The sequence below is a fragment of the Trichechus manatus genome, unplaced genomic scaffold (assembly GCF_000243295.1).
Source record: "Trichechus manatus latirostris isolate Lorelei unplaced genomic scaffold, TriManLat1.0 scaffold00117, whole genome shotgun sequence".
Lineage (NCBI taxonomy): Eukaryota > Metazoa > Chordata > Mammalia > Sirenia > Trichechidae > Trichechus > Trichechus manatus.
The window spans coordinates 475,940-495,407 of NW_004444053.1; the positions used below are offsets into that span (position 1 = coordinate 475,940).

At 41.5% G+C, this 19,468-nt stretch overlaps 1 protein-coding gene across 3 annotated transcripts in view; it reads right to left on the reverse strand.

Moving 5' to 3' along the window:
- Positions 1-19,468, reverse strand: part of ADCY10 (adenylate cyclase 10) — a 189,409-nt gene that overhangs the window by 4,674 nt on the left and 165,267 nt on the right. For all 3 annotated transcript variants that reach the window (XM_004384077.2, XM_012557751.1, XM_004384076.2), the window contains 5 exons: positions 15,137-15,341; positions 14,962-15,058; positions 12,194-12,309; positions 10,948-11,065; positions 7,019-7,214 (listed from right to left, as the gene is read on the reverse strand). In XM_004384077.2, coding sequence (XP_004384134.1) covers positions 7,019-7,214; positions 10,948-11,065; positions 12,194-12,309; positions 14,962-15,058; positions 15,137-15,341 — 732 coding nt within the window. The remainder of the gene's footprint in view (positions 1-7,018; positions 7,215-10,947; positions 11,066-12,193; positions 12,310-14,961; positions 15,059-15,136; positions 15,342-19,468) is intronic.

The following is a 19,468-nucleotide window of genomic DNA, read 5'->3' on the forward strand; positions in this document are numbered from 1 at the left end:
GACTTGAACAGACATTTCTCCAAAGAAGATATACAAATGGCCAATAAGCACGTGAAAATATGTTCAATATCGTTAGTCATTAAAACACATTGCTGTTGAGTTGATTCCAACTCATAGTGACCCATAAAACAGAGTAGAACTGCCCCATAGGGTTTCCAAGGAGCAGCTGGTGGATTTGAACTATCAACCTTTTGGTTAGCAGCCAGGCTCTTAATTTGTATCACTGTGCCAATACAAATCAAAACCACAATGAGGTGCCACTTCACACCCACTAGATTGGCTATAATTTAAAAAAAACAAGTGTTGTGAGGATGTAAGGCCCTTGGGAGGCACAAATGGTTTGTGCTTGACTACTAACCTAAAGGTTGGAGATTTGAACCTACCAAGCAGTGGCACAGAAGAAAGGCCTGGTGATCTTCTCCCATAGAGATTGCAGCCAAGAAAACCCTATGGAGCAGTTCTATCCTGTAACACATGGTGTTTCTATGAGTCAGAATTGACTAATGGCAATGGGTTTAGGTTTTTTTTGTATGTGTGAGGATGTGGAGAAATTGGAACCTTTGTACACTGTTGGTGGGAATTCAGAATGGCTTGACTGCTGTGGAAAACAGTTTGGCAATTCCTCAAAAAGTCAAACGTGTTGTTGTTTGGTGCCATTGAGTCAGTTCCAACTCGTAGCGGCCGTATGTACAACAAAACGAATAACTGCCCTGTCCTGTACCATTCTCACGGTCGTTGCCATGCTTGAGCCCATTGTTGCAGCCACTGTGTCAGTCCATCTTGTTGAGAGTCTTCCTCTTTTTTGCTGACCCTCTACCAAGCATGATGTCCTTCTCCAGGCAATGGTCCCTCCTGATAACATGTCCAAAGTATGTGTGATGAAGTCTTGCCATCCTTGCTTCTAAGGAGCATTCTGGCTGTACTACTTCGAAGACGTATTTGTTCATTCTTCTGGAAGTCCATGGTATATTCAGTATTCTTCATCAACACTATAATTCAGAGGCATCGATTCTTCTTTGGTCTTCCCTATTCATTCTCCAGCTTTCACATGCATATGAGGCGATTGAAAATATCATGGCTTGGGTCAGGTGCACCTTAGTCCTTAAAGTGACATCTTTGCTTTTTAACACTTTAAAGAGGTCTTTTGCAACTGATTTGCCCAATGCAATGGGTTGATTGATTTCTTGACTTCTGCTTCCATGGGCATTGATTGTGGATCCAAGTAAAATGAAATCCTTGACAACTTCAATCTTTTCTCTGTTTATCATGATGTTTCTTACTGGTCCAGTTGTGAGGATTTTTGTTTTCTTTATGTTGAGGTGTTGTCTTAGTCATCTAGTGCTGCTATAACAGAAATACCACAAGTGGGTGGCTTCAACAAAGAGAAATTTATTTCTTTACGGTAAAGTAGGTTAAAAGTCCAAATTCAGGTGTCAGCTTCAGAGGAAGTTTTTCTCTCTCTGTCAGCCTTCTCATCAATGTTCTCCCAGACTAGGAGCTTCTCTGCACAGGAACCTTGGGTCCAAAGGACGCGCTCTGCTCCTGGCATTGCTTTCTTGGTGGTATGAGGTCCCCTGTCTCTCTGCTCACTTTTCCCTTTTATATCTTAAGAGATTGCCTCAGGACACAATCCAATCTTGTAGATTGAGTCCTGCCTTACTAACACAACTGCCACCCATCCTCCCTCATTAACATCACAGAGGCAGGATTTACAACATATAGGAAAATCACACAATACCAGGAATCATGGCCCAGCCAAATTGATACACACATTTTTTGGGGGACATAACTCAATTGATGATAGGTGTAACCCATACTGAAGGCTGTGGTCTTTGATCTTCATCAGTAAGTGCTTCAATTCCTCTTCACTTTCAGCAAGCAAGGTTGTGTCATCTGCATATTGCAGGTTGTTAATGAGTCTTCCTCCAATCCTGGTGCTGCGTTCTTCTTCATATAGTCCAGCTTCTTGGATTATTTGCTCAGCATACAGATTGAGTAAGTATGGTGAAAGGATACAATCCTGATGCACACCTTTCTTGACTTTAAACCACAAAGTATCCCCTTGTTCTGTTCAAATGACTGCCTCTTGTTGTATGTACAGGTTCCTCCTGAGCACAATTAAGTGTTCTAGAATTCCCATTCTTTGCAATATTATCCATAATTTGTTATGATCCACACAGTCAAATGTCTTTGCTTAGTCAAGAAAACACAGGTAAACATCTTTCTGGTATTCTCTGCTTTCAGCCATGATCCATCTGACATCAGCAATGATATCCCTTGTTCCACACCCTCTTCTGAATCCACCTAGAATTTCTGACAGTTCCCTGTTGATGACTGCTGCAACTGCTTTTGAATTATCTTTAGCAAAATTTTACTTGCATGTGATATTAATGATATTGTTTGATAATTTCCACATTTTGTTGGATCACTTTTCTTTGGAATGGATACAAATATGGATCTCTTCCAGTCAGTTGACCAGGTAGTTGCCTTCCAAATTTCTTGGCATAGGCAAATGAGCACCTCCAGCGCTGCATCCCTTTGTTGAAATCTCTCAGTTGGTATTCAGTCAATTCCGGGAGCCTTGTTTTTCACCAGTGCCTTCAGTGCAGCTTAGACCTCTTTCTTCAGTACCGTTGGTTCTTGATCATATGATACCTCATGGAATGACTGAACATCAACCAATTGTTTTTGGTATAGTGACTCTGTGTATTCCTTCCATCTTCTTTTGATGCTTCCTGTGTCATTTAATATTTTCCCTGTAGAATCCTTCAGTATTGCAACTCAAGGCTTGAATTTTTTCTTCAGTTCTTTCAGCTTGAGAAATGCCTAGCGTGTTCTTCCCTTTTGGTTTTCTATCTCCAGGTCTTTGCACATGTCATTATAATACTTTGCCTTCTCGAGCCACCCTTTGAAATCTTCAGTTCTTTTACTTCATCATTCTTTCCATTCATTTTAGCTACTCTACATTCAAGAGCAAGTTTAAGAGTCTCTTCTGACATCCATTTTGGTTTTTTCTTTCTCTCCTGTCTTTTTAATGACCCCTTGCTTTCTTCATGTATGATGTCCTTGATGTTATTCCACAACTCGTCTGGTCTTCAGTCATTAGTGTTCAGTGCATCAAATCTATTCTTGAGATGGTCTCTAAATTCAGGTGGGATATACTCAAGGTCATATTTTGGCTCTCGTGGGCTTGTTTTAATTTTCTTCAGCTTCAACTTGAATTTGCGTATGAGCAGTTGATGGTCTGTTCCGCAGCTGGCCCCTGGTCTTGTTCTGACTGATGATATTGAGCTTTTCTATTGTCTCTTTCCACAGACGTAGTCGATTTGATTCCTGTGTATTCCATCTGGCAAGGTCCACATGTGTAGTCATCATTTATGTTGTCTTTTCAATGAAACGTTATGTTATTTTCAGTGAAGAAGTCATTGGTCTTGCAAAATTCTATCATGCAATCTCCGGCCTTGTTTCTGTTACCAAGGCCATATTTTCCAACTACCATTCCTTCTTCTTTGTTTCCAACTTTCACATTCCAATTCACCAGTAAATTATCAATGTGTCTTGATTGCATGGTTGATCAATTTCAGACTGCAGAAGTTGGTAAAAATCTTCCATTTCCTCATCTTTGGCTTTAGTGGTTGGTGCGTAAATTTTGAATAATAGTCGTATTAACTGGTCTTCCTTGTAGGGATGTGGATATTATCCTTTCACTGATAGCATTGTACTTCAGGATAGATCTTGAGACGTTCCTTTTGACGATGAGCACAATGCCATTCCTCTTGAATTTGTCATTCCTGGCATAGTAGACCATATGATTGTCTGATTCAAAATGGCCAATACTAGTCCATTTTAGCTCACTAATGCCTAGCATATTGATCTTTATGCATTCTATTTCATTTTTGACAACTTCCAATTTTCCTAGATTCATACTTCGTATATTCCATGTTCCAATTATTAATGATGTTTGCAGTTGTTTCTTCTCGTTTTGAGTCAAGCCGCATCAGCAAATGAAGGTCCTGAAAGCTTTACTCCATCCATGTCATTAAGGTCAACTCTACTTTGAGGAGACAACTCTTCCCCAGTCATTTTCTGAGTGCCTTCAACCTGAGGAGCTTATCTTCCGGCACTATATCAGTGTTCTGCTATTTGTAAGATTTTCGCTGGCCAATCTTTTCAGAAGTAGACCACCAGGTCCTTCTTCCTAGTCTGTCTTGGTCTGGAAGCGCTGCTGAAACGCTGCTGAAACCAAAGGTGACCTAGCTGGTATTTGAAATACCGATGGCAAAGCTTTCAGTATCACAGCAACACATAAGCCACCACAGTACGACAAACTGACAGACACGTGGTGGAGTTAAACATAGTTTTGTTTTGTTTTTTAATGGTAATTCTAGTTAAGCATAGAATCACCATAAAAAAAAAGCCAAACCCATTGCTGTCTAGTGGATTCCAACTCCTGGTGACCCTATAGGACAGAGTAGAACTGCCCCATAGTGTTTCCAAGGAGCAGCTGGTGGTTTTGAACTGCCGACTTTTTGGTTAGCAGATGCAGCTCTTAACCACTGCGCCACTAGGGCTCCCAGAATTACCATATGACCCAGCAATACTACTCCTAGGTACATACCCAAAAGAGTTAAAAACAGGTACTCAAACAAATACTTGTACGTGCATGTTCATAGCAGCACTCTTCACAATAATCAAAGACAGAAATAGCTCAACTATCCATCAACAAACGAGTGGATAAACAAATTGTGTACATACATACAATGGAATATTATTCAGCCATAAAAAAGAATTAAGTGCTGATACATGCTGCAATGTGGATGAACCTCCAAAACATTATGCTAAGTGAAAGAAATCAGACACAAAAGGTAACATATTGTATGATTCCATTTATATGAAATATCCAGAATAGATAAATCCATAGAGACAGAAAGAAGATTGGTGGTCACCCGGGGCTGGGGGAAGGGAGGACTGAGGGAAAACTGCTGAATGGTTAAGGGGTTTTATTTTGGAACTAGATAGAGGTAGTGGTTGCGTAACATTGTAAGTAAAAGTGCTGAATTGCCACTGAATTGTTTAAAATGGTTAATTTTATGTTATATGAATTTCCCCTCATTAAATTATTTTTTAACCATTTTTTTCTGAGCAACATGAAGTTAAGCATTTCTCAGATCCCTCAAAAGTTATTTTTTTAACTTAAGCAAGAGACATTTGATAAAATATCGATTAGATTACAAAATAAAGTTTTATATAACGAAGTTATCTCCATATCCTGAGTGAGCCAGTAGAAAAAATGCTCTATGAATCTGAGATACAAATAAATGTTCTGTGTCAAAGAGTGCATACTTTCAAATGTGGTGATGACAATGAACTTTTATGTTTTTAGGCAGTGATTTAGTATGTTGCTGTGCATAAACATCAGGAGAGCTCTTGAGCCTGGATAGGTATGAGAGTGACAGTGATTGGGCTTCAACCGAGGGCAAATGTAAAATTATCTGTCCTATAAAATAGAAGTGACTAAGACCTACTCCATAACAGCGTTCAGAGGATTAAATGAGTGACCATACTTCACTGATCCTAAGATACATTGTTTTTAAACATTTCAACATCTCTGAAATAGGGATCCACCACCCGTCTGCCAGCTTGTTGTACTGTGGTCACTTGCATGTTGCTATGATGCTGGAAGTTATGTCACCGGTATTTCAGATACCACCAGCAGTGTCACCCATGGTGGACAGGTTTCAGTAGAGCTTCCAGACTAAGACAGACTAGGAAGAAAGGCCTGGTGATCTACTTCTGAAAATTAGCCAATGAAAACCCTATGAATCACAACAGAATATCGTCCAGTATAATACTGGAAGATGAGCCCCCAAGGTTGGAAGGCATTCAGAATACACAGTAGCTTCAACAATGGGCTCACGCATAACAATGATCGTGAAGATGGTGCAGGGTCGGCAGTGTTTCCTTCTGTTGTACATGGGATCACATGAGTTGGAGCCGACTCTACAGTAGCTAACAACAATGAAACAAGGATGTGCTTTACAATTGTTGCATCTGGATTCTGCAAGCAACCTGAAAGAGCTTGGAAGCAGGTTCTTCGTAGGTCCTCCAGATAAGAATGTAGTTTAGCTGGCACCTTGATTTTAGCCTTGGAAGACTCTGAGCAGAGAACCCAGCTGAGTCAGCCCACCCAGACTTTTGACTTGTCAAACTGTGAGATAATACGTGTTGTTTTAAGCTGTGAAACTTGTAGTAATTTATTATTCAGCAATAGAAAACTAATACACAATTTTTAAAAGACCAAGGCAAACAACAAGCTGTCAAGCCGACACCAGGGGATAAGCTCTCCTTGCTCTTAGGGGGCTTGCCAATGCTAGACTGTAAACTCTGGGAGGCTGGAGACCAGGTTTAACTCACTTTTGTACTCCAGCACCAGTGTCTGGTGCTTAATGCATATAAGTTGAATATTTAAAATTCAAAAAGAAAACCATCAGGGTTATGTGCAAATATTTATCTACCAGATGTTTACCACAGCAATAGCAGTAAAAAAAAACTGCACAAAAGCTCTATACAAGAATAGAGTTTGGCTATATAATCTAATAGTATATCCATAAGGAAAAAATACTATGCTGCCTTTTAAATAGTGATGTAGAAGACAATTTAATGACAGAAACTTATTCATAATATATTTTATTTAGTAGCAAATTACAAAAACACATGTAGTATTATGCTATCTTTGTGAAGCATGCACATGCCTGCATGTACACACACACACACACACACACACAGAGCTAGTGCAAGAGCAAGAGCAAGAAACCTGAAAGGTGACATCTCTATGTATAAAAAGTGGTCATCTGATAGTAAGACCGTGGGCAATTTTTATCCTTCCAGTTTAGGGCGATGCTTTCAAGAACTGTTCTAAACATGTAGAAATTCTGTAATCAGAAAATAATTAGCACAGGAGGTAGATAGAAATCCATTGAAGGAGTGATTTATACTGGAAACCAGAGAAAGGCCTCACCTTGAGTAGCTCAACTCCACTGTCCTGGGCATTCTCAGCTTGTTCTTCAATTTGCTTTTGAAGGTAGAGAACTTGCCCCTCCAGGTACCTACTGATTCCTTCCCAGTAAAGAGGGGTTGGGGTTCTTCTTGGCACTAGAGTTTTAGCTCTATTGGAAAGTATTTTAAAATTGTCCCATTCTTGAAGTCTAGCATACCTGTATCACCACAAAAGCATAAAAAGAAATCAGTATTACCCTTAGAATGGGCTGATATTCTGAAACAGGTCTCTCTGGATGTGCACCTTCTAGTACCTGGGCTTCTAGAAGCCTGCCATGTGCCTACCCCCACCTGACTCTCCCTAAAAAAGAGGAAAATTGCGATATGGAGCATGGAAAGAATAGGATCCTTGGGAGCACCCAGGTAATAATCATCACCATTTACTGAGCACTTATTAAGGGCCAGGTGCTAAACAGTGTGCTTTATGCACATTCTGTAATCATCTAATGCAATCCTGTCTGCAATCATGTGAGGCAGATATGTCAACCCCATTTTCAGATGAGGAAAAGCAGGTTTAAAGTAGCAATACTGCACTTGGTCCAAGTTCATTAGCTGTGCCACAGTTGGGATGCAAACCCAAGTGTTTTTTCTGGCAGGATAATCTGTGCTCTCAACTTTTAAACCACCTCCATAGTTAAGTGGAGGGCTGGAGGGAACAGGGCAGAGTTCATTTAGGAGAGGATACCAGTATCTGGAGACCTATGGGCCACAGCAAAAACAAAACAAACGCAAAGGCACTAACATTGCCACACAGGACTAAGCAAGCTTACATTTAAGAGTTTGTAGAGGTTACAACATCAAACAGAGCCCACCCTCAATTTAGCCCTGGAAATGGAAACTCAGAGGTTTAAAAGATGTTAAACAGAGAAGAAGTAAGCACCTCTTTAAGACCCAAGATTCGCGGCACTGTCTCAAAATTGCTGCTCTCTTGAGAGAAGAGACAATAAATATGAAGATTTCCCCCTCAGATTGGCAAATTCAGAATGTCAGGGGTACTCATTTGAGTTCAAGTTCACAGGTGGTAGATTCTGGAATTGATAAAGACTGACAAGCATCATCATTAATCTGAAATAAGAAAAGGAAACTCCGTCCACTCTCCTTCTTTCACATACCATTGAGTATCTGCCAGAGTCTTTCTGGGAACATAACCTTTCCTAGGGTAATTGCTTTTTTCTCTGAGCGCTGATTTATTTTCTAAAGTTGATGACTCTGGGTGCTTGGGCTTTGATAATCTTATGTATTCTCTTAACTCTTTGGACTCTTTTAAAAAGTGAGGCATGCCAGACACATGGAGCTATAAATTCCAGGGCTTGAAGAAATTGCTCCAATTCCAAAGATACATAGCCTAGGCCAGAGCTACTCAATGTGTGGTACACAGACTGGCAGCTCCAGCATCAGCTGGGTGCTCTTCAGAAATGCAAATTCTCTGGCCCAACCCACATCTACTAACTCAGACAATGAAGGTGGGACCAGGAATCTGAGCTGACAGACTCTCCAGGTGATTCTTATTCCCACTAAAATTTGAGATGTATTGACCTAGGCCACAGCTGTTGAAGGAACCCTCCAGCTGGGAGACAGTAGAATAAGAAATTGAGAAGGATGATTTTGGGGCTTTAATTCCTTGAACTTTTACATGGCAAGTTAATTTGACTTTGAACTTTAATTTGGGGGAAGGGGCTTTAATTGGCAAGGATAACTAAGTTTGGGATTTTAATTTCTCCCAATGAAATTTATAATGATACAGGGTTTATACTCGAATTTGAGACAACTCTATCTTGTGGCATTTTATTATAGGAATATCATCATATTTTCATTTAATCTCATCATAAAACCTCTGATAGACCATATTAGATAACATGGCTGCATATAACTTGAAATGGGAAGTAGAAGAGAAAATGACTTTCAGCCTTAGGAATAGCCATAGAAATAATTTAATTAATGTTCTGCTCTGACCTATTTCATAATCTTCAGAGGCAAAATCAAAACTACCCACAAATGGTCCCAAAGAGCCCACAGAGGAGCAGTGTAGCCTGGTGGAGGTGGGAAGATAGTTTCTATCATACACTGTTGATCTCCTTCCCTGAGGGAGATGGCCACAGCTAAAGGCTTAATGAGTTAAAAACTTAATGGATTAATAGGGTACAAGTGAAGTGCTTCTTCCTCACCCCTGAGGTTTCCTTCTGTGGGAGGGAATTCCATTGGTGCAAAGCTCCAGGTCTTGTTCCTCCCCTTACTCTCTTCTCTAATAAGGAGTGACAGCAGGGGCAGATGACCCAGTAAGCAAGGTAAGCATGGGCTTACTTGTGCTGATTTAATAATCTGTAGTGAACAATTTCAAAGTGAAACCCGTGTGAAATTGTTCACTACATATTAGTAAGTCAGCACAAGTAAGCCCATGCTTAGCTTGCTTACTGAGTCATCTGCCTTCAGGGATTGTAAATTTGAAAAGAGGCTTTGATTCTGTAGGAAGGTGCTATGGGTTGGGAGAGAGACAGATGCCAGCCATACCCAGAAGCAGAATCTTTTTTTTTTTTTTTCTTTTTAATTGTACTTTAGATGAAGGTTTACAGAACAAACTAGTTTCTCATCAAACAATTAATACACATACTGTTTTTTGACATTGGTTACCAACCCCACGACATGTCAACACTCTCCCCTTCTTGACCTTGGGTTCCCCATTACTAGCTTTGTTGTCCCCTCCTGCCTTCTCATCCTTGCCCCTGGGCTGGTGTGCCCATTTAGTCTCATTTTGTTTTATAGGCCTGTCTACTGTTTGGCTGAAGGGTGAACCTCAGGAGTGACTTTAGTACTGAGCTATAAGGGTGTCTGGGGGGCCATACTCATGGGGTTTCTCCAGTGTCTGTCAGATCAGTAAGTCTGTTTTTTTTTTTTGTTGTTGTTGTTGTTTTTGTGAGTTACAATTTTGTTCTACATTTTTCTCCAGCTCTGTCCAGGACCCTCTATTGTGATCCCTGTCAGAGCGGTTGGTGGTGGTAGCTGGGCACCATCTAGTTGTGCTTGACTCAGTCTGGTGGAGGCTGTGGTAGTTGTGGTCTATTAGTCCTTTAGACTAATCTTTCCCTTGTGTCTTTGGTTTTCTTCATTCTCGCTTGCTCCAGATGGGGTGAGACCAGTGGAGTATCTTAGATGTAGAAGCAGAATCTTTGATGTGATGAAAAAATGTGAAATTGTTTACTACGGATCAGTAAGTAAGCCCATGCTTACCTCGCTTATTGGATAATCCACCCCTGAGTGACAAGTGACTTTTAGGAGAGGAATTAGCCATGTGTAGCTCAGCCCTTGTCTCTCTCCGTCTTGAGAGCCAGTGAGGTTACAGTGAGCTTAGCAGGGCTCTTCTCTCTGCTATGTAGTAGAAGGAGGCTTGCCTCTGGCGAGGAGACCTGAAGTTTTCCAAAAATGCCTGCTGCTGAGTGGGTAAGTCTAATCCTAGGCTTCAATATTAGGAAGTCCACTTGCCTGCAGATATAATCCATATCCTCCAACATCAGCTTTATCAGCAATATTTTTCAATTTGGTGAGATCTTAGTGGGAGTGAGTGGCTAAGTAGCAATATTTATTAGACTCCCTCAAGCCCCAATACACCTCAGAAGCAAGTAATCTTTGCTTATTTATTCCTGTATTTCCACAACATGTTGTGCACATAATAAATGTATGTGGCACTGAATACAATGGAGACAGCATCATTTGCTGGCCTTGGTTGAGGGCAATGAACTAGATGATCCCTAACATGTCTTTCAGTATAAATACTCTGACATGTTTAAGCTGTCCCAGGTATAAATTATGAATACTTTTTTCCCCTTAATTTCATAGAACTCTTCAGGATTCAACATTTTCACTTTGGGAATTTAGGGATATGCAACACATTGTTACCAGATAGCTCCACATGAGTAAAGTCCCAGCAAGATGCCACTTTGGAACTTGAGGATTCTGTTGTCCTCATTTTGGTATATGAAATCCAAACATTCTTCAAATGTCCTATAAACAAAGCCTAAAAAAGAGAAACAGGAGAGCTTTTCAGGTGGGTGGGATGGTCGCCTTTCGGGTCTACTAGCTCCCTGTAGAATGTTCCACTGCAGGGAGAGACCTTACTCTCTGATTACATTATGACACAGAGGGTCCCATGAGTTGCAACAACAGTATGACTGCACTGCCTTGTGTTTGCTGAGTCCCAGTTTTTGTGGAATTTTGCGTATATGATACAATTCCATAGTATAATCCAGGCAGTTGTGAGGTTTCGATCAATCCGTCTTGGCCCAAGCTCAAAGAGTCAGCTGCAGTGCAGGCTGGGACTTCTCCATCTTCCCATCCATCCCCTCTCACTCTCCAGCCATTTTTCCCTTGTTGGCAGGGATATCTGCAGGGATTTCAAAATTATGTGGTGAAAAAAGTCCCCAGGTTGGCACCTCTGGTTTAATGTATACACTAAGGGAAAGTAAGGGCTGCTTTCTTGGTGTAACTTGAAGGTTACCAGGAAAAAACTTGTTGTCCAAATCACGTTTCCCACCAGCCACAAGTGCCTGGAACGCTCACCATTAGAAATCCAGTCTTTCATTCTAAAGCATGAAGTCTCTAAATACTATATCCTGCTAAAAGTTAAACACCTCTAGTAAAAGGCACATCAAGGTCACTATCACTTAGTAGTAGTCCCTGGGTGGCACAACTGGTTAAGCACTGGACTGCTAATCGAAAGGTTGGTGGTTCAAACCCACCCAGAGGTGCCTTGGAAGTAAAGCCTGGCAATCTGCTTCTGAAAGGTCACGGCTTTGAAAATTCTATGAAGTGCAGTTCTGCTCTGCATGCTTGGGATCGCCCTGAATTGGAATGGATTAGACAGCACCTAACAACAACGTCATTTATGTGCAAATTGATCTGATCGCTTAACTGGCAGTTTATACCCAACAGGTTCCTCCAGACTAATTCTCCTCCTCAGCTGCTCCCTTACAAGCTTCCCAACCTGCCAGATACCTGATAAAGACAAACCTCTCCCCAACTCCATCCTTCAAGTCCTCCCAGCCAGAAACCCAGCGATCTTAATGCCTCAGCTCCGACAGTGGCCACAGCACACCAGCACGGGTGTCATATCCCAATTTCTTTTAAATCCCAAAGCCAAGCTTACCACAGTAAAGCATGATGTCCAGGCAGACAAAATAGAAATATGCCTTGCTAAAGATGTGCTCTTCTGCTACAGAAAGATCCCACAGCCACCCCAGCACCTGGATCAATTGCTTATATCTATGGAAAAGAAAAGGTCATGGGATTAAAAAGTGGTGGGAGTCTCATGCTCATCTCAGTGAAAAAGTCAAGAAGTCCCATGCCAGGTCCAGAGTTCTAGATGGTGCAAGCAGTGGCAGCTGCAAAGATAGCAGGCAGAAGGGGTTCTTGTTCAGGGCCCTCACTAGAACTTTCAGCACTATGACCCACAAAGCCCCATTTGTGGCACTAAGTCTTTTGGGATGGGGACACTGACAAATGATACTGTTCTCCCAGGACTTGTGGAAATGATTTCTGTCATGGATTGAATTATGTCCCCCCAAAAAAGTGTGTATCAATTTGGCTGGGCCAAGATTCCTGGCATTGTGTGATTTTCCTATATGTTTTAATCCTGCCTCTATGATGTTAATGCAGGAGGATGGGTGGTAGTTGTGTTAGTAAGGCAGGACTTAATCTCCAAGATTGGACTGTGTCCTGAGGCGATCTCTTGAGATATAAAAGACAGAAGTGAGCAGACAGACGGTGGGGGGGACCTCATACCATCAAGAAAGCAGTGCCAGGAGCAGAGTGCGTCCTTTGGACCGGGGCCCCTGTGCAGAGAAGCTCCTAGTCCGAGGGAACACTGAAGAAAAGAAGGCCGACGGAGAGAAAAAAACCTTTCCCTGGAGCTGATGCCCTGAATTTGGACTTTCACTCTACTTTAACTGTGAGGAAATAAACTTCTCTTCGGGACCAACAGAGCAAGGGAGCTGAGTGCCTGTGTGCAGGAGGCTTCCTGGCAGAGTGGGGTGCCTCCGGGCACTTACCGGTGGAGCTACAGAGCTTTGGAACACTTGCCCCAGCAAGGCAGATGCGGGCATGGGGCCCGAGGGCCGAGGCCACAGGAAACAGAAGCAGAAGCTGAAGAGACAAGGGACACAAGAAGCCGAGCTGCCTGGGTCTCAAAAGGTATGGCCATGACCTCAGGGGTTCCAAGGGTGGAGCAATGGCCTCTGGTGCTTCTAAGGGTGGAGTCACCACTCAGATGGACTGGGAGAATGGTGCGCCTAAAGCTAAGGGAGCAGAGTTGCTGTCCCAGTGGGCCTGGAAGGCAGAGCTGAAGCCCAGGGCCAAGGGGCCTCCACTCAAAATCTGGAGAGTGTGGCCAATACCTAGAGTCTGGAGGGCAGGGCCATTGTGTAAATTGTCTCAGAGAACAGAAGATTATTTTCAAAGCCTTGAGGGCTAATGTAATGTGTTCTGCTAACTTGGTGCCTGTTATGCCTTCTTTCCCTGCAGTTTCTCCCATTCGTAATGCAAATGTCTAGCTTGTGCCCATTCTGCCATTGTACCTTTGGAAACAGATAACTTGTATTCTAGATTCCACAGGTGAAGATTTTTGGATTTTGGACTTGAAGTTTTGCTATGATATGATGGGGTGAATATGTTTTCCATGTTGCAAAGATGTAATTTTTGGGGGGCCAAAGGGTGGAATGTCATGGATTGAATTATGTCCCCCAAAAAATGCGTGTGTCAATTTGGCTGGCCCATGATTCCTGGCATTGTGTGATTTTCCTATATGTTTTAATCCTGCCTCTATGATGTTAATAACGGAGGATGGGTGGCAGTTGTGTTAGTAAGGCAGGACTCAGTCTACAAGATTGGATTGTGTCCTGAGGCAATCTCTTGAGATATAAAAGACAGAAGTGAACAGAGAGACGGGGGGACCTCATACCATCAAGAAAGCAGTGCCGGGAGCAGAGCGCGTCCTTTGGACTGGAGTCCCTGTGCAGAGAAACTCCTATTCCGGGGGAACGCTGAAGAGAAGAAGGCCGACAAAAGAAGCCTTTCCCTGGAGCTGAAGCCCTGAATTTGGACTTTTACCCTACTTTAACTGTGAGGAAATAAACTTCTCTTCGTTAAAACCATTCACTGGTGGTGTTTCTGTTATAGCAGCACTACATGACTAAGACAACCTCTCTCCTAGGACCCAAACAAGGGTATAAATATAGGGGGGCATTAAAGAGAATTGGGGGTGGGAGGGAGAGGATGAAATTTAGTCCTGGTCTAGTCTTGCTCCTGCCCAGTAATTCAGGACCAAATGGAACCCTTAACCAAATTTCAAACGCAATCCTACTTAAGACTGGACCCTACATCTCAAATCAGTTGTTTGTCCAAACTGCTCTTTCACAAAACTTCTATATCAGTGATCAGAGTCAGGCTAAGTTGGTGTTTGCCTCTAGTCCTGGTTGCTGTTCTCTGGGCAGTAGCCTCCCTGTGAGACTTTCTTTTTGCCTCCACCTGAGTGGGCGAGACCTGATTCCCACAGTGAGGATGACTGTCTGGCTCCCTTCTGGTCACTGGTGTGATGAGCACACTCACTCTGCACTCTTCAGTGAGCAGCCAGATTAGAAGGCTGAATGAGAAAGAATTCTGTTGAGAAAGCAGTGGTACCCAAAGGTAACCACCACTACCACCGGCTGCCACCGAGTTGATCCCAACACATAGCAACCCTATAGGACAGAGTAGAACTGCCCCATAGGGTTTCTAAGGCTGGATAATGATTATCAGTTACATCATCTTACTATAAATTGTACTACCTTCCCCATCCTATGGCTGAGGTAAAGTAAGCCCAGACATTCAATTAGCATGGCTTCGTCCCCCTAATTTGGGAAAATGTTTTAAGGTATATACCTGCATTTCAAGAGGAGAGATTTACTAAGTCTGCAGAGGACCAGATAGTGTTTGTTGGGATTCCGAAGCAATGCCCACATCTTATGGGCTCGGGAGCCTAGGAAGAAAACAATTCCAGTGTATCTCAGGGCATTACTTGTATCTTCATGTCCCTCCTTGCCCAGCCAGCCCTTACCTAAATCAATGGCCAAGTCCAGATGACCCATTTGGAGCTTGATGTTACTGAGTGTTTCAGCCACGTATGCCACAATTTCAATGCCCTCGCCTTTCAGGGGGAGGTTGAAGATCTGCTCCATGGCCATGACTTCGTACTTGAACCATATGCCTTGGTAGCCGACCAGCTGATGGTGCAGTGAATAGTCCAAGTATGCCTTAATGATCTGAAATGGCAGCAATGGAGGAAAGAAGGAGCAAGACTGAGATGGAATCCACAACAGAAAGCCCAGGGACATTAGCCAATGTCTGCCAGTAATCATTTGTTTATTAAGCTTGGGAATGAGCAGATCATTTGGCCAAAGCCGTGAGCTTAGAACAGAAATCAAATTGAGTTTCTACCACCAATTTACTGGATTCCCCAGGACAAGCTCAATGACACCTCATGCCCACAGAATGCTTAAGTAAAATGTAAGACTTTTAATTTTTGTGAAAGATAAAAGCAATAGCTTATATATGTAGATATATGATTACATAGCAAAAAGCCTTTGAAAGGATACTCTCCAAAGTGCATTCAGTAGGTGTTGGGCAGGGAAAGGGTTTGAGGAAGAAGAGGGACTTTAGTTTTTACTTTATGCATTTCTATAATATTTTAATTTATTTCAACAAGCATATATTACTTTTATAATTTAACCAGAAAGGAAGTTTGGTTTGTTTGCTTTTTAAAAAGTTCTAAATCTAATTTGGAGATTTGAGAGAAGTTGTTTACTCTTTAAACAACTCTTTAAAATGATAAATTTCTTTCCAAATATAGATTTTTTAGAGAAGGGTGAGGGAAAAATATTTTAAAGAGGCAATTATCAAAAAAAAGGATACATTTAAATTGCTTTGAAAGATACAGAAATATAGAATTCCTAATAGTAGAAGTGTTAGGCATTTTGGGAAATTAGGTGAGGGAGTCATTTTGGAGAAGCAGAGTTTTTTCCTAGAATTCCTGAAATCACACCAAATAACCAGTCCACAAATTCTGTATTAAAGGCAGATCCCTGGGTACTTGTTAAATCGCAAAGTCAACCTTAGGAATTCCTTTATTCTTGATTTGGAACATGCTTCAGATATTGCTACCAGAAGGGAAAGATAGCCAGAAATGGCAGTGAAGGAGAGAGAATTGTTGTTCAAATGAAAAATCCAAAGTTGCAATAAAGCTTGGGATTCTGTGGCTTTGGACCAAGAGAACTTTGTGGATTTGGACCATAAACCCTTCACTTTATGAGGAAGATATAAGGCTCTGAGGTTATGTGGCTTTCCAATGGTCACACTGCAGATAGGTAGAATGCTGGGCACCATTCTCTTGGCTCTCACTTTCTACACCCACTCCTCACTTATTGACATGGTTAGGTTCCAAAGACCAGGTCATTATGCAAAAATAGGCATTATGCAAAAATGTAGGATGACCACATCAAATCACAAAATGGAGATGACTACATCATTACACAGCAGCCAAATTACATCGTTACGTAACCACCAAGTTACATCATTACATAAGTGCCAAACCACTGAGAATCATGGCCTAGCCAAGTTGACATATAACCTTAACTATCACAGCCAATGTTACTCTTTCCTTGCACCTTGGTGATCCTTACTTCCAGACATACATCATTAATGCATTAAATAGCCGCATATTACATTTTTTTCTGTTGTCATAAATGCAAAATGTTGGATAACAAGATACTAGATAAGTGAGGAGTAAGTGTATTATCCTACACTGAGTGACTCCTCTGCTTTTGAACACAGAGTGGAGCATTTGCCCTGCTGTACTACCCTCAGTCACCTTCATCTTATTAATAAGTATCTTTTGATTCACTTTTCAATTTTCAGTTTTCTATTTTACCCTCCCCATCCCCCAATTCTACCACTGTTTGAAGGAGACAGTCCCAAGTGTGGAGAACAAGTATTTCATTCAGTAAATATTTACTGAGCACCTGCTATGTGCCGGGCACTGTTCTAGGTGCTCAGGATGTGAACAAGACAGCAGAAAATGTCTCTGCTGTCTTGGAGTTTACAAACAAGAAAATGCGAGGTGGTAGTAAGAGCTATTAAAATAGGATGCCGGTTTAGAGAGTCAGTTGCCGTCCAGTCATGTAACAGAATGAAATGTTGCTCAGTCTTGTGTCTTCTTCATGTTCGTTGGTATATTTGAGTCCGTTATTTTGGCTATTGTGTTAATCCATCTCATTGAGTGTTTCCCTCATTTTCATTGGCCCTCTACTTTACAAAACATGATGTCCTTTTCTAGTGACTGGTCTTCCCTGATGACAGGTCCAAAGTAAGTGAGTCCAAGTCTCGACATCCTAACTTCTAAAGAACATTATGGTTGTATTTCTTCTAAGACCGATTGGTTCATTCTTCTAGCAATTCATGGTGTATTCAATATTCATCACCAACACAACAGCTCCAACGCATCAATTCTTCTCTCTTTATCATTATCAAAAATTCACATGCATATGAGGCAATTGAAAAGATCGTGGGTTGGGTCAGATGCCCCTTAGTCATCAAAAGGACATCTTTTGTCTTTTAAAACGTTAAAGAGGTCTTTTGTAGCCACTTTGCCCAATGCAATACATCATTTGATTCCTTTTATGTATATATTTCTCACTGTATTTTAGATGAAGGTTAACTGAACAAATTAGTTTCTCATTAAAAAATTAATGGGCATATTGTTTTGTGACATTGGTGGCCAACTCCACAACATGTCAACCTTCTCCCCTTCTTGACCTTGAGTTTCCCATTACCAGCTTTCCTGTCCCCTCCTGCCTTCTCATCCTTGCCCCTGGACTGGTGTGCCCATTTAGTCTTGTTTTGTTTTATGGGCCTCAGCAGTGACTTCAGTACTGAGATAAAAGGGTGTCTTGGGGCCATACTCTCGGGGTTTCTCCAGTCTCTGTCAGACTAGTAAGTCTGGTCTTTTTTTGTGAGTTAAAATTTTGTTTTACGTTTTTCTCCAGCTCTGTCCGGGACCCTCTATTGTGACCCCTGTCAGAGCAGTCAGTGGTGGTAGCTAGGCACCATCTAGTTGTGCTGGACTCAGTCTGGTGGAGGCTGTGGTCCATTAGTCCTTTGGACTAATTTTTCCTTGTGTCTTTGGTTGTCTTCGTTCTCCCTCGCTCCAGACAGAGTGAGACTACTGGAGTATCTTAGATGGCCGCTCACAAGCTTTTAAGACCCCAGACACTACTCACCAAAGTAGGATGTAGAACATTTTCTTTATAAACTATGTTATGCCAACTGAGCTAGATGTTCCCTGAGACCACGGCCCCCACATCTCTCAGCCCAGTAATTCGGTCCTTCAGAGAGTTTGGATGTGTCTATGGAGCTTCCATGACTTTGCCTTGGTCAAGTTGCGCTAGCTTCTCCAGTATTGTGTACTGTCTTACCCTTCACCAAAGTTACCACTTGTCTATTGTCTACTTAGTGTGTTTCCCTCCCCACTGCTCCCCTTCCTAGTAACCATCAAAGATTGTTTTTGTGTGTTTATGTGTGTAAAACTTTTCATGCGTTTTTATAATAGTGATCTTATACAATAGTTGTCCTTTTGTGATTGACTTATTTCAGTCAGCATAATGCCCTCCAGATTCATCCATGTTGTGAGATATTTCATGGATTCATCATTGTTCTTTATAGTTCTATAGTATTCCATTGAGTGTATGTATCATAATTCATACATTCATCTGTTGATGGACACTTAGGTTGTTTTCATTTTTTTGCTATTGTATACAATGCTGCAAGGAACATGGGTGTGCATATGTGTATTTGTGTGATGGCTATTATTTCTCTAGGATACATTCCTAGGAGTGGGATTGCTAGATCATATGGTATTTCTATTTCTAGTTTTTTAAGGAAGCGCCATATCATTTTCCAAAATGGTTGGACCATTTTGCATTCACACCAGCAGTGCATAAAAGGTCCAATCTCCCTGCAGCCTCTCCAACATTTGTTATTTTCTGTTTTTTTTTTATTTTATTTGTGCCAGTAATGTCGGGGTGAGATGGTATCTCATTGTGGTTTTGATTTGCATTTCTCTAATGGCAAGTAATCGTGAGCATTTCCTCATGTATCTGTTAACCACTCGAATGGGTTCTTTGGTGAAGTGTCTGTTCATATCCTTTGCCCATTTTTTAATTGGATTATTTGTCTTTTGTTGTAGAGGTGTTGGATTTTCTTGTAGATTTTAGAGATTAGACCTTTGTCAGATTTGTCATAGCCAAAAATTTTCTCCCAGTCTGTAGGTTCTCTTTTTACTCTTGGTGAAGTCTTTTGATACCATAAGTGTTTAATTTTTAGAAGATCCCAGTTA